The sequence below is a fragment of the Eumetopias jubatus genome, unplaced genomic scaffold (assembly GCF_037043125.1).
Source record: "Eumetopias jubatus isolate StellerSeaLion01/CBP00866 unplaced genomic scaffold, mEumJub1_p1.0 scaffold_13, whole genome shotgun sequence".
NCBI classification, from domain to species: Eukaryota; Metazoa; Chordata; class Mammalia; order Carnivora; family Otariidae; genus Eumetopias; species Eumetopias jubatus.
The window spans coordinates 84,644,924-84,658,277 of record NW_028274819.1 but is presented as its reverse complement, the minus strand read 5'-3'; the positions used below and the strand labels follow the sequence as shown (position 1 = coordinate 84,658,277).

Genomic DNA, 13,354 nt, shown 5'->3' with positions numbered 1-13,354 from the left:
GAAAGCCATTGCTTTCCCCTTCTTCACTTCCAAAGGTATTTGAAGAGGTCAGAAAAAACCAAGCCAGTGAAGAGGGGAGGAGGCAGATCTCTCCCTGTCCCCAGTTCACTTCCTGATCTCTACCTACAGGTCTGCCCCCGGCCCGCTGTCCCCAAAGCGAGACACGCTGGCCAGGATTCGGAGGCTGCACTCTCGCTAGAGAGAATGAGCAGAACAAAGATCAGAGCAGCCCGCGAAACTGCCCCTCTGCTGGCACACCCTCATCCTCCCTCCCCTGCCCCTCAGCCCAGAGCCCTCTGGGACCACTTAGAGTTGCTCCGCGTCACAGCAAGGTGGCGTGGCCGGGGTCGTCGTGATCCACGCTGTTGAGAATCGCCGTCTGGTCTTCCGGAAGCTGGCGGTGGCACAGGTCTGAGAGGCGGGCAAAGGGGTCAGGCCGAGAATGTCTCTTCTTCTTTCGGAGGCAGACGGCTTCATCGGGCCACAGAACCTGGGAGTCTGGAAGCTGCTGAGCCTGGGAGGCAGAACCGTCTAGGGAGAAGGGAACAGGCACACCAAACAAATGGGAAGAAAATAAAGTGGGTGAAAGGGAAGGTGGTAACCTCACACGCTCACCTTTTTCATCTGCTGAGACATATACCCTGGCATGAAAATGAGGCAACTGCAGCAGAGAAGCCCCGTCCTCACCACACCAGTGACCCATCAGTCCCTTTGGCCCAGCCGGGGCTGGGAGCCCTGTGGCCAAAGGGCCTCCCATTCTGGAGCCAGCTGTGCTGAGCACCAATGACCCGCGTCTGCTCCCCTGCTCATACCGAGAGCCAAGAAAGCAGGATGGGTCTAGTCCATCGGCATTTCTTTTTTATCTTTTATTTAATATTAAGTATTTTTATTTAAATCTGTTACCTAGTGTTTCTAGAATTTTAATTTTTATTAGAGTACTATCAGTATTTCTTTTAATGCCTCCCGGGCACCAAGCATCATTCCAGCTGTTGAGGATCAGGGCTTCTAAGAATGGGTTGGAACTCAGTACGTTTTCTTCACCCCCCTTCTCCCCCAGCAGTGATGGACTTTACCCAAGATTTCCATCCTTGCCATAGAGCCAGGCGTGGCCCTTCCTACACTGCCAGGGCCACTCCTCTGTCTCACGGCTCTTCGGCAGATACGGCAGTGAAGTGCTGGGTTTCTAGAAACTATGCTTTAGTGTGGGGTGAGGAGGAAGAGATAAACATTAAGGACTTAAAAAATACAGAAATGTGGAGCGCCTGGGTGGCTCAGTTGGTTAAGCGACTGCCTTTGGCTCAGGTCATGATCCTGGAGTCCCGGGATGGAGTCCCGCATCGGGCTCCCTGCTCAGCAGGGAGTCTGCTTCTCCTTCTGACCCTCTTCCTTCTTATGCTCTCTATCTCTCATTCTCTCTCTCTCAAATAAATAAAATCTTTAAAAAAATAAAAAATACAGAAATGAAATTTCCAGATACTGAAAGCCCTACAAAGAAAGAAGAAAAACAGGACCATGTGAGAGCAAAGGACTAAAGCACAGTTCTACTTTCACGTGTGAGTCTTGAACGATGATGAGACTTCTGAAGCTTTGGGGGAGAAGTGTTCCCAACAGAAGGAGGGGCAAAAGTGAAACCCATGGCTTAAGAGCCAACGTAAAACGTTTCAGAGAAAGAAGGAAGGCTACCATAGCTGAAGCAGAGCAAGCAGAGGACAGTGAGGCAGGAAAGACAGAGAAGGGTATCATAAGGAGTTTGAAATCTGCTCTGGTTGCAGTGGGAAGCTTCCGGAAGGTTTTCATCAGATGTGTGTATGTGCACATTGCCATGAATGAAAGGCCATGCTGTTACATTTTATAAAGATCACTCGAGTTGCTGAGTGTAGAATATACTGTAGAAGGAGCAAGTATGGAGCAGGACAACCAGTTAGGAGGCGACTGCAATAATCAGGGTGGGAATCACAGTAACACAGACGAACTCACCGTTCGTCTCTCTACCCTCTCCCGTCCAGAGCAGAAATGGGGCTTGCCATGATTGCTGGCTGCCTGCTTTGGGGGGTTCAGTAATGAGGTGGGAAAGAGTGGTCAGATTTGGGGAGCCTGTGTGGCTCAGTCGTTAAGTGTCTGCCTTCGGCTCAGGTCATGATCCCAGTGTCCTGGGATCGAGCCCCGCATCGGGCTCCCTGCTCGGCGGAGAGCCTGCTTCTCCCTCTCCCACTCCCCCTGCTTGTGTTCCCTCACTCGCTGTGTGTCTCTCTGTCAAATGAATAAATAAATAAAATCTTTTAAAAAAATAAAATAAAATAAGAGTGGTCAGATTTAGGATCTGCTGTAAAAGTTGGGCCCAAAGACCTTACCAAATGGATTGGACGGGACACGTGACAGCAAGAGAAGAAGCAAGGCGGAAGTAGCCCGAGCAGCGAGGTAGTTAGTAGTGCTATTTAAGAAGCTGGGGAGGAAGTGAGGAGAGGCAGATTTGGAGAGGATAATCAATAAGTCTATTTTGGACTTTTCAAAGGCTTACAAAACATCTAAGTGCGTGTTCAGCAGGCAACTGGAAATACGAGACTCGAGCTCATGGAAGAGACCGGGGCTAAAAACAGACATTTGAGAGCCATCAACATATTACAAGGAACAGGATGGCATGACAGAATAAGAGGGAGTATAGGCATCTGAGGTGGCTCTTTTTGTTAAAACAAAACAAAACAAAACATAGATATGTAGGTAGGTCGGTATATTGGTTCTTCAACTGCAATGGGCTTGAGGGGGTTGAACATTCAGCTTTGGGCTCCAATTTCTCAACCAAACCCTAAAAAAATCATCTTCCTCTTTTCTGCCTCAGTACTCCCCTCTATAAACAAATAGGATAATAGCACCACCCAAAGGCTAAGTGAGAAACAGTGCTCACTGTCTTCTGAAGATTCCAGGGGCCTCTGTAGAACACTTTTCCATAACCCAGTCTCTAAAGAAAGTTACTCTCCAGTGGTTATTAAAGATCTGCAAGGAAACTGTTCAGCTGTCTTTTTTTGACAGCCTGTGACAAGATTCCTAAAAACCACTGGTAAAAAAAAAAAAAAAAAAAAAGAGTACATGATAAATACTAAAGAATTTTCTAAGTGTGAAAAAGGGCTGAATCATTTTTACACTATCTTAGCAGCTACTGATCACTGTTGGATATAAATATCAGATATATTTCAATAGAAACATCCTTTCTATGATAAGGAGATTTCATTCTATCTCACTGAGAAAAGTTTGGTCATCCTGCAGAGGCTGGGTCCATGCCATGATGTCCCCTAAGCACTGAGTAGGATCCCATAATTCCCACGTCCAACTAGAAGGTCTGAAATAATAGAGGAGAAAAATATAAGGAAATAGGGATAGTTCCAAAAGGCATATGGCAGAATGAAAAAAAATAAGATACTACTTATGTTATTTAAAAATGCATTAAAACAATACAATGTATTTTCGAGAGGCGTATGCCCAGAAAGGCTCTGAAAGCATGCATACTACCAAGAAGGATGGATCCCAGGAGAGAGGAAACAATTGGGGGGACCATCAGAGACTTTATCTTTCTTATTTTTACATGAAAATTATATTTATGTATTACTTGGTAATTAATATTAAAAAGAGACAATAACATAAGCCGGTGGATTTAATTCTAGAGAAAACCCAAGGATGGGATCCTGAGCCAAACAATCCCATAATAACGGCAGAGAGAGGGGAAAAGAGAGGATCTGCCATTTACCGGATCGTTTCTTTGACTTCGAAGAGCCCTTGGATGACTTTTTGGGCTTCTTTATCCGTTGGTATTTCAGAGCCTCCAGCCTCTCAGGTACAGCAGCATTCTCGGGTGCAGGTGGATGTGTTCTGGAAGGGACAATTAGAGAGGCACAGGTCAGCTCCCAGAAAAGGGAGCTTCTGAAGAGGGGCTGGAAGAAAACCATACAGCCGACCCACAGGAGGACAGAGTCCCAGGTGTCCACAGTGGTTCCTTGACACCTGCCTCTTGATTGCTCCTGGAAGAGAGAAAGGCCGGTAGAAAACTCCAGCAGTGGGAGGCCTGTCTCAGATGGAAACCAATCTGTAGAGCAACCAGGAGACCTAAGAAAGGGAGAGACAGACTTTAATAGTGAGCCTCATCACATGCCACTCAAACCGGGAGGAGGAAGGTCAGAGAAGAAAGCAGCTTCACTGCCCAAAGTTGTTAGAAATCATCACGACCTTTAAGTGAAAAGTAAAAGGGTGGGTTAAAGCAGGAGGTGAGGAACCCCATCCCAGTGAACTGTCCACCTCCAGAAAAGAGAAGGCCAGGGCCAAATGAAAAACCCAATATCCAGTGAGGGGGAGGGTATATAAAACCCAGCTTCACTGGGCTTCTTCCCCTCCGTCCACCAGAGTGAGGCAGAACCCCAGCAGCTAACAGCAACAAATACTTGTCATCTACCCACATTTCAGCAGGGGGGGTCTCCCTGGACCTCTGCAGACTAGGCTCAGATGTCATCAGTCATGCATGAGAATAAAAGAAGGTGGAAGTAGATTACGATGGTTAGTGTCCAAATCTGGCAGCCTTGCAAAGCCCTTGCCTTCGGTAGCAAGTGCCCAAGTGAATCTCTACATCTTGAGATTCAGTAGAGAAACGGGTTGGGAGAGACGCCACGTATGTCGGCCTCTCCTTCTCTCCCAGCTGCGGGGCGGATGCTGTCATGTGCCTAACGGATCAACCATGAGGTTAGAACAGAGCCCACAATTCCCCTGGAGCCTGAGCAGCCCCTGTGACAAAGGGGACCAGAGGGAGCTGAGAGGACGAACTGGCTGTGACAACCGGTGCATATTGGAGAGAATTTTTCAAGAGTCATAAAAGAAAATCTAGAAGACATGTTATCAATGTCATTTCTTCTCAAAGTAAGCCAAACTTGGAACCTGAGGAATAAAGGCAGAGAGGGAGGAGTTGCTCTTTCCTTCCCGCCAGGGCTGGCATTCGCATACCATCAGGGGAGTAGGGACATTCTAGGGCCATAGTGCACTGAGGTGAATCACACTCTTCCTCAGTCCCCACATCTCCCTCTTCCAACTCCATCACATTGGTTTTGGGTAACTCCTGATTAAAAGGAGGACAGCCAACCCTGTGAGGGGAAAAGAAGTGCCCAGTAGTGAGCAAGCAATCCAAAGCAGCACAACAATGACAGAGGGATGGGGGGTCTGCAGCCCCATCTCCCCAGGTCATACTTGTGGGGATGAAGGAAGAAAAAACTTACAGACTAATTGTTGATAAGCCTCTGGTCTCTCAGGTTTCCTGCATTAACTGGCAATGAAGCAACCTCCATCTTCTTTAATGGATGTCATCATTCCATAGCCTCTTAGTAAATAAAGTATCAAGAAGCTCCTCCAAAGTTCAGGTCAGAGACAGCTTCTAGATTTTCCATATCCCCCTGACAGCATGGAGCCCAAGGGCCCCACCTACACACACACACACACACACACACACACACACACACACACACACACACAGGCAACACATGGTCTCAGACAGAAGTCCAACGCACCATGAGAAGTCAGGTCTTCCACCCCCAAAGACGCAACCTGCAAATTCCCCGTCCCGTCCTCCTTCAGACTCTACCCACAGAGATCCTACACAGCAGTGGCGGCGGCTGCAAAGGAATCTGGAAGGCGGGCAAAGGGTGGAGATGGCTAGGGTATGAGGGAGCATGACTCTGCCATGCTAGCGGGATGTCCTCACCCCCTTCTCATCCTTGACTAGGGCTTCTTCAGCTACCTAAAAGGAAAATCAAAGGTATGAATCAGCCGTTCAGTTTACCTGTCTCCTGGTCCTGGCCAGCCTCTTCAAAAAGACCACACAAGGTGAGCGACGCATGGTCCGAGGAGGCACATGACAAGGAAGTGGCCCCAGGGCGCAGTGTTTAAACCACAAAACCCAGGGTGATCCAGGAGGGCATGAGAGAAACTGGCTCAGAGTGCCCCAGAACATTCCTAGGGTTTCTCCAAGCCAGGTGAAACTTCCAAGGATATTATTACTAAAATTAACATACCATTACCTTTATCATTTCTGTCACTCAGCATTGACTTACCACTTACCATGCCAAGCACCGGTCTATGTTCTCTACGATAGTTTGTGTTCATCCTTACAACAACCCTAAGAAGTAAATACTAGACTGATCCTGTTTCTCAGAGGGAGAAACTGAATGCGTAGGGTTAAGCAGCTTGTCTACTAATCCAGTTATTATGTGACAGAGCCAAGACTCTCAACATTAGGCTAAACTGCTCTTCCAACTTCCTCCTAAAGGAAACAGGCCCAGAAGCTATCTAGAAGAAAACAGTGCTCCCACACTTCACCTGAGCGGTAGTCACTTCACCCTGCTGCAGTAATCCCTGACATTCTCTGCTTCAGTGGCACGGCCAGAGTAAGACAGACCAGGGATGGGGAAAAGCTGGCTGAAGTTATATCTTCAGGCAAAAATTCCCAAACAGTAATGATCCACTGAGGAGGATAAGCCAATTTTCCCTTGTGAAAGAGCCAAGCTCCAGCCCTTCCAGGACACCTGCTGTCCACCTGTTTTCACTTTGAGCTCAGTGCTCAAACACAGGAACAAGACAGAAGGCTCCTGGAGGCACCAAGACACTCTACCGATGCAGGAGGGAAAAACAAAAGCAAGTGTCTGGAAGGATAGGGTGAAGTGGGGAAGAGGGGGCAAAAATGGATCTTTATTTTTAACAAATTATACAGAAAAGACATATGTGAAATGTGGCCCAACGGACTTTACCTGTAGCATGTAAAGCCCTTTGGAATCAAATTGTCTCTCTTTTCTAGGAAGGGTGACCTTGTCTGCAGTCAATATCAAGCCCACAGGGGACCTATCAGATAATGAAGCTTTTGGTGATGCTCCCTGTCAGACAGTGGAAAATTGGGTTAAGCAACCTCATCCTATCCCTGGAATAAAGCTGGTAAGTGAATCTGAGGTTGACCAGTAGGTTACTCTGTTAGAACAGCATCCAACCCTGGGCTTTCTAAGAAATGGAGGTCACCGTTCTCTTCCCAGTCCAATTCAATTCTTCTAAAACATACAGGAATCCAGCAAACTCTGGGGCCCTCCTCCTCACAGGAAGTAAGAGTATGAGGCCTAAAAGCCTAGAGGTTTTTCTGGATCTTCCATGCCATATGGAGTTCCCCCTAAACCTCAGTTCTCTGTCCCAGTGATGTTTCTCTGTGGTTCAGAACTACCAAAAACTGCCTGGAATTTACTCTCTCTCTCTCTCTCTCTGTTTTCATAAAATCCATACAAAACCCAAATCACAACCATTTAGCCCGGGGCCTTGGCTGCTTAGCTCTGTGCTTACCCAGAATAGTGGAGAAAAGACACAGACAAAAAGGTCCAAAAAGTCAGCAAACCACGGGTCAGAGAAGTCAGAATCCATTGGACAGTTCCTGCCCTTACTGCCCAAGGGCTGACCACTCCAACAGTTGGTGGCTGCCCCTGTGATTTAAGGAGAGTTGTCCTCCTCTTCATAACCTCCTGACAGCAGACTCTGCTCATCTGACCTTAGACCATGGAAGGGGGACGAGGAAATCCACTTGTGTATAAGGTATGGCCGGGAAAAAGGTCCCCGCCCCGCCATTCTCCACTTATAAAACAGAAAGCCAGGATTGCAGAGGTCAGCTCCCACCCAGCTGTAATGACAGATGACAGCTTTCTCCGGTGGGGTCAGGGGACAAACCCAGTGTTTGGCCTCAGGGCTTGGGAGAGACGTGTTTCCAAATGGGAGCTCCTTCCTACGGTCCACCAGTAAAAGGGGGGGTGTCCATCCACCCTCCCAGACCCACCTGATCAGAGAGGCCAAAGTCGGCACTAACAGGGGAGGGGCTCGAGGGGGAGGTGAGAAGAGAACTGTTAACTGGTATGAGACAGGAAACCGAGAAAACCGCCGGCCTCCCAGCCGGCCCCAGAAATGGCAGGTCCACGCAATACAACTCCCCGCTCTGAGATGGGAGTTGGGAAGAGGAGAAAAAGGGGAGAGAGAAAGGAAGGGGGGGGAAGACCACTGCAGGTACAGGGGGGAGAAGGAACAGGAGAGAGACTGAAGGAAACAGGAACAGAGCAAGAACGAACGTAGACAAGACGTGTCACATCTTCTCCAAGCAAGACCGAGTGGAGACACATGCAAAGGCGCAGCATGAAGACAGCGTCTGAAGAGGAGCCTGACGCCTCCCAATGGCCCCAGCAGCTACCGCGCCCGGGGGAGGCTCTCAGCAAGCAGGAGTGAGCAGTGGCTCTTGCTGCCCAGCAGCATCAAGATCTAACTCCGAGGCTGCGGGGAGCACGTTATTCTCCTAGGCTGGGGATGCTGGCCAGGTCCCCAAGGAACCAATTTGCCCTCAGCGCTGCCCTTGGTTTCTGGGTTTGCCACAGCAGGGACAGTATGACAGCTCAGCTCTCAGATCTGGCGCAGTGGGGATGTTGTGGAGAGAGGGGTCAACAACTGGGTGAGGCGAGTGGCGGTAACAATGGGGAATGGGGTCCAGGCACTTTCCAGGAGTGGAGTGACAGCTGGTCCTTCAGCTATCACCTCTCTGGTGACAGAGGGGTCATAACTGGGGTTCAGGGAAGGAGAGCAGGGAAGGTGGAGGATGGTGGAGGATGGTCCAGTCATTGTCACTCTGGGGCATCCATCCAGCAGGCCCCAGGAGGCCCCTCATGAAGGTAGGCTCATAATTCCTTCCTGACACCCTCCCTTCTCTCTCCAGTGCTAATGGCCACAGTGTGGCACCCAACCAGCCTCAGACACAATCCCAGGGCCTCTTGGCTGTTAACAAGTTTATAGCTGCAGATCATAAAGAAATGGCAAAGCAGTCCAGTCCTCCTTATGGGAAGCCACTCTTCGGACTGAAGACTTATAGTCCTGAGTTAGGATCATCAGCCACCCTTGACATTTCTAGGTGGGCGAGGGATGCAGATGTTTCTCACCTAGAGAAACCAGGAGGCTCTCCTGCTCCCACACTGCTTGTTCTCAGAGGTGCAGGCAAGTACGTCCATGGCAAAAAGAAGCATCTTAGTCACCATGAGAGACAGTGAGTCTCAGGTGACCCTAAGCCTCTATAAGAGACTTGCTACCCCTCTAAAATGGCCAAGTTCCCAAGACCTCCACCTGGAAGAATGCCAGAAGAGGACCAGCCTCGGTGGAGAGCAGAGGAAGTAGACAGTGCTTCACCGCTCAACTTCCTCCCACCTGGGGGAAGCCTGTCCTCTCCCCCTGGGGAACTCCTCCCAAGACCCTAGAGCTGTGACCCAAGGAAATCAGGAGTGGCTACTACAGGGATCTTGAAAGCAATTTGAACCTGAGGGCGAGGTCCACATCTCAGTCCTGTTACAACCAAGAACGGGCTACTGAAGGCAAGGGACATGGGAAGTGGGGACATTCCCCTGCCCTTGCCCTCATAGAACTACAGGTGACCTGGTCCTGAGGATGACCCAGCTGGTGAGGGGAGGAGCTGGGCCACACCCCAACCCTGTGCTCCTTGAGAATATTAGAAAGATCCCAAGAAGACTGTGAGGGACCAGCAACCCCAGAGGAAGATCTGAGTCTCTGGGGGGCTAGGATGGAAGTGGGGGGGCACTATGCTGGAGGCTGCTGGGAAAATATGGCAAAGGGCAGGGGAAGGGGGGGGGGATTCTGGATCTGAGTGTGGCCCTGATGTTTCCAGAGGTGCAGAGATGCAAAGCGGATCGTAGGCATTCTAGGCCCCTTGGGGTGCATGCAGGGTCCCAGGGGACTTCTGTGAGAGGCCCTGGGTGTGTTGGCAGCAAGTGTCTGAGTGAGGAAAACTGCAGGGAGGCTCTGGGAGAGGCTTGGCATGTGGGGTGGGGGTCGGAAGCTTCAGCTAGGCGGTGCCCGAGCGTGGCCTGGTGAGGCTGTTGGAGCAGCATGATGTGGGGAACCCAGAAGCCGTGGCATATGGAGCAGCGAAGGCTGCTGCCCACAGAGGGGGTGAGGGGACATGGTTTGGATTCCCCTGTAAAGGAAGCAATGGCCCTGCCAAAGCCCCGTCCGCCTGTCCACCCCCCGCCCCGCCCCGGCCGCGGAGCTCCCTTACCTATTGAGCTGAGGAGAGGCTTGTCTCGACAACACTGCCCAGATAGCTGAGATCAATCAGAAACAAAGCAGTTATCAACACGGGCCGTGGGGGAACCACCCACGCACACCCAGAGGGGAGGAGGGGAGGAGCACAGGGGCCAGAGAACCACAAGCGAGGCCAGAGAATGGGGTGAGGGGAAGGAGAGGAGAGAGACAGAGAACCAGACGGCACGATGGACGAGGCAGATGAGCGCTGCACAAAGCACAGACGACAGGGCTGTGGCGCACAGCATCTCCTGCACAGACAGAGGCACGGGGTCCCGTGGGCGCGCCAGGCCCGGCGTCCTAGCTAGAGCTCTCCTCCACCTTCTCCGCCCGCCAGGACCAGGGGCCAGTGGGAGGAGAAGCTGTACTTCCAGGTACCAGAGAGGGTGGGAGTACGTGGGGCAGGGGAAGGGCGCTGGGCTCCCTCCTCTCCAACCACCTCCCATCCTGCCTACCACCGGGCCAGCCTCCTCTGGAACACTCTGCTCCCCTGCACAGGCGGCCACATCAAGAAGAGAGACCAAAGGACGGAACCAGAGAGAAAGAGAGAGAGGGAGGGAGGGCAGCAGGGACTGGGGGCGGGGAGGGGGGCACTCCGGAGATGTTGCAAGCCCTTCGGAGCAAGTCGGGCCAACCCAAAGAAGATGGAGAAGGAAGAAAGACAGACAGAAAGAAAGCCAGACTTGAGGAGGAAGGAAGGGAGAGGGGGAGGAGGAGGGAAGGGGGGGCAGGGGAAGAAAGACAAGAGAAAAAGAGGCACAGACGGGCGTCCAGGCCGACTCTGGTACCTGGAATACCAGCTGCTACAGTTTAGTGTGCTCTCTCAGGCAGGCTGACCGCAGGAGCTTGTCTGTCTGTCTGTCTGCAGCTTCCTGCGAGGCACACAGGTTGGGGTAGGGTATGTGGCTCCAGGCACACAGTTCACAGGCCTGAGATTTTGCTTCCAGTCTCCAGGATGTGCCCCCTGGAGAGCTTGTGGGAGGGGGCTCCCCCCGCTCACTAGGCTGCTAAGGCAGGAGATTGGGGGCAGGAGACTGGGAAGAGGAGCCCCAGGCCTGGTGGCCCAGGGAAATCAGGCTTCAGGGTCCTGCTTAGCAGGGAGGATGGGTCAGGGGAGGAAAGGAGGCTGGATACGAGGTCTCTGGGTAAACCCTGGAACCACCCCCAAAGCCAGGATCACAGGGATGTGGAGAGCTCTCCACTCTAAGTGTAACTGAGGTGACCACTCACTCGGACACACCACGTCCCCCCACCCCTTGCCCATGTGTGTCCACTCCCCATCACCCTGGGGGCCTTCTGAGAGCTCTGGGCTGGGTGGAGAGGCTCCCTCGTGCTCCTGGCAGGGTACCTGGGCAGGTAAGCCCCACCCTCAACCCCGTGACCACACCCTGCTGATGCCAAGACCAGAACTCTCCCGAAGGGATGCTGCAGCATGTCCAGACAAGCCCTGTCATTTGGGTTGATGGAAGGGGCGGAGGGTGGGTAAGGAATGGGGGGTGGAAGATGACCAGGTGGAGGTGGGCAGGAGAAACCAGCTCACACTCACCCTGAAGTAGGTAATGGCGGTGGGGGGGGCTCTGGTCTGAGCAGTTCCTCCCCCATCCTTCGAGGGGAAGGCGTCTGTCCAAACACATCCAGGTTGTCCGCAGGCCCTGCAGGGCCCGGCGGAGGGGAGGGGTAGCCTGTGGCCAGCGTGGTGAAGCCCATGGTGGGCCGGTAGCTGGGGCTCCCGCTGCGGCTGCTCTGGGAAGGGGAGCCCGTGGATGGCGTGGACTTGCGAGAGAAGCTGACAGCGGCCGGTGGCTGCAGGGTGATCTCCGACATCTCCGCCTGCTGCAGGAGGCCCGGGCGAGGCCGGGCCCGGGCGGCAAGCTCAGGAGAGCCGGTGCGGGAGCTGAGGGGGCTTTGGGTCAGAGGCGAGAGCCGGGAGGGCTGTAGCACCACTTGATGTAAACTGGGCTCGGCGCGCCTGGCCTGCCGGGGGCTGGGCCGGGGCCGGGGCTGGGGCTCGTACCACCGGGTGTCCAGGCCAAATGTGCTGGGGCCGCTGTGCCCCCCCGGCTCGGCCGGCTCGGGGTAAGGCAACACGGGTATGCCCATACCTTGGCTGGTATGTCTTAGCTGCCCTTGGCTCACCAGAGGTTGCATAGGTCTGTCCTGCCACTTAGCGGAGGTGGGCACTGGGACGGGGCCTCTGCCCGGCGACTTGCCTGCCCAACCCTTTGGCGCCTCCAGAGACAGGATGCCCGGGTAGGCCGCGGGCACCTGCAGGGAGGTGGGGGGCAGTCCTCGGGGGAGGCAGGCCTTGGGCTGCAGACTCTCCGCTACATCACAGGGGTGCAGCTGGTGGGGAAACATCATGGCCGGGGTTTCCAGTCCCCCAAAGGGGAATTCTGGCCGGCCCCAGGGCTCAGGGGAGCGCCCTCCTGTGGGTGTCTGAGTCAAGGGCAGCGTGCTGTTAGAAGCGTTCTCTCCGTTTTCCTCAGGAATGGTGGGGTGGCCGAAAGGCCCCTCAGTGTGCAGGGGTGGGGAGGACATGACCGAGCTCAAGGGGCTGCCCACTTCTGGCATGTAGAAGGGTGGCGGCTCCACCTCCCCAGGGCTGCTGCTGCTGAGGTACCCATAATACTGGCCCTGGTGGAAGGGCCGGGGGGCGGGAGGTCTGGCCTGGCCTGTGGCCTGGAGCCGACCTTCCAGGCCGCCGGGGCCCTCCAGCCCACGGGGCTGGAACCGAGGGCTATATGCTGGTGGTGGCAGGTAGGACTCCTGGCTAGATGACAGAGGGGTCAGCTGGGACTTCAGGGCAGCCACAGATGTGGGCACCAGCGGGTCCTCGTTCTCCTCGTCTGACTGGCGGAACTCGGGGTACATGTCCGTCTCCTCAGCAAAGGGAAAGCCCTCAATGCGCCTGCTCTTCATCGAGGGCTCCATCTCAGAGGGATCCATCACGAAGCGGCCGTCAGGGCCTCTGCTGATGAGCTCAATGGGCGTCGTGGCCTCGGCCTCCGCCTCAGCCTTGGCCACACTGTACTTCTTGCTACTGATGGCCCTCTTGGTCTTCTTGTACAACGACAGCTCCTTCTCCCGGGTGGGACTCAGCATCCTCTTGGCCGCCGGCTGGCCTTGGTCATCGGAGGACTCCGAAGGGGCCCGGAGCGTGCGGATGCTCTCGGGGCTCACCTTGCCAGATGACAAGCTGTGGGGGTGAGTGAGGGAGCAGGAGTGTGAG

The 13,354-nt window shown here is 53.4% G+C and overlaps 1 protein-coding gene across 1 annotated transcript in view; it reads right to left on the bottom strand.

The window, feature by feature from the left end:
• Positions 1 to 322: 322 nt before the first annotated feature.
• The window catches only part of IGSF9B (immunoglobulin superfamily member 9B), a 46,464-nt gene continuing 33,432 nt past the window's right edge, over positions 323 to 13,354 (bottom strand). The window contains exons 18-20 of the mRNA XM_088017711.1: positions 11,672 to 13,321; positions 3,740 to 3,861; positions 323 to 531 (exon numbers count right to left, since the gene is read on the bottom strand). Coding sequence (XP_087873837.1) covers positions 323 to 531; positions 3,740 to 3,861; positions 11,672 to 13,321 — 1,981 coding nt within the window. The remainder of the gene's footprint in view (positions 532 to 3,739; positions 3,862 to 11,671; positions 13,322 to 13,354) is intronic.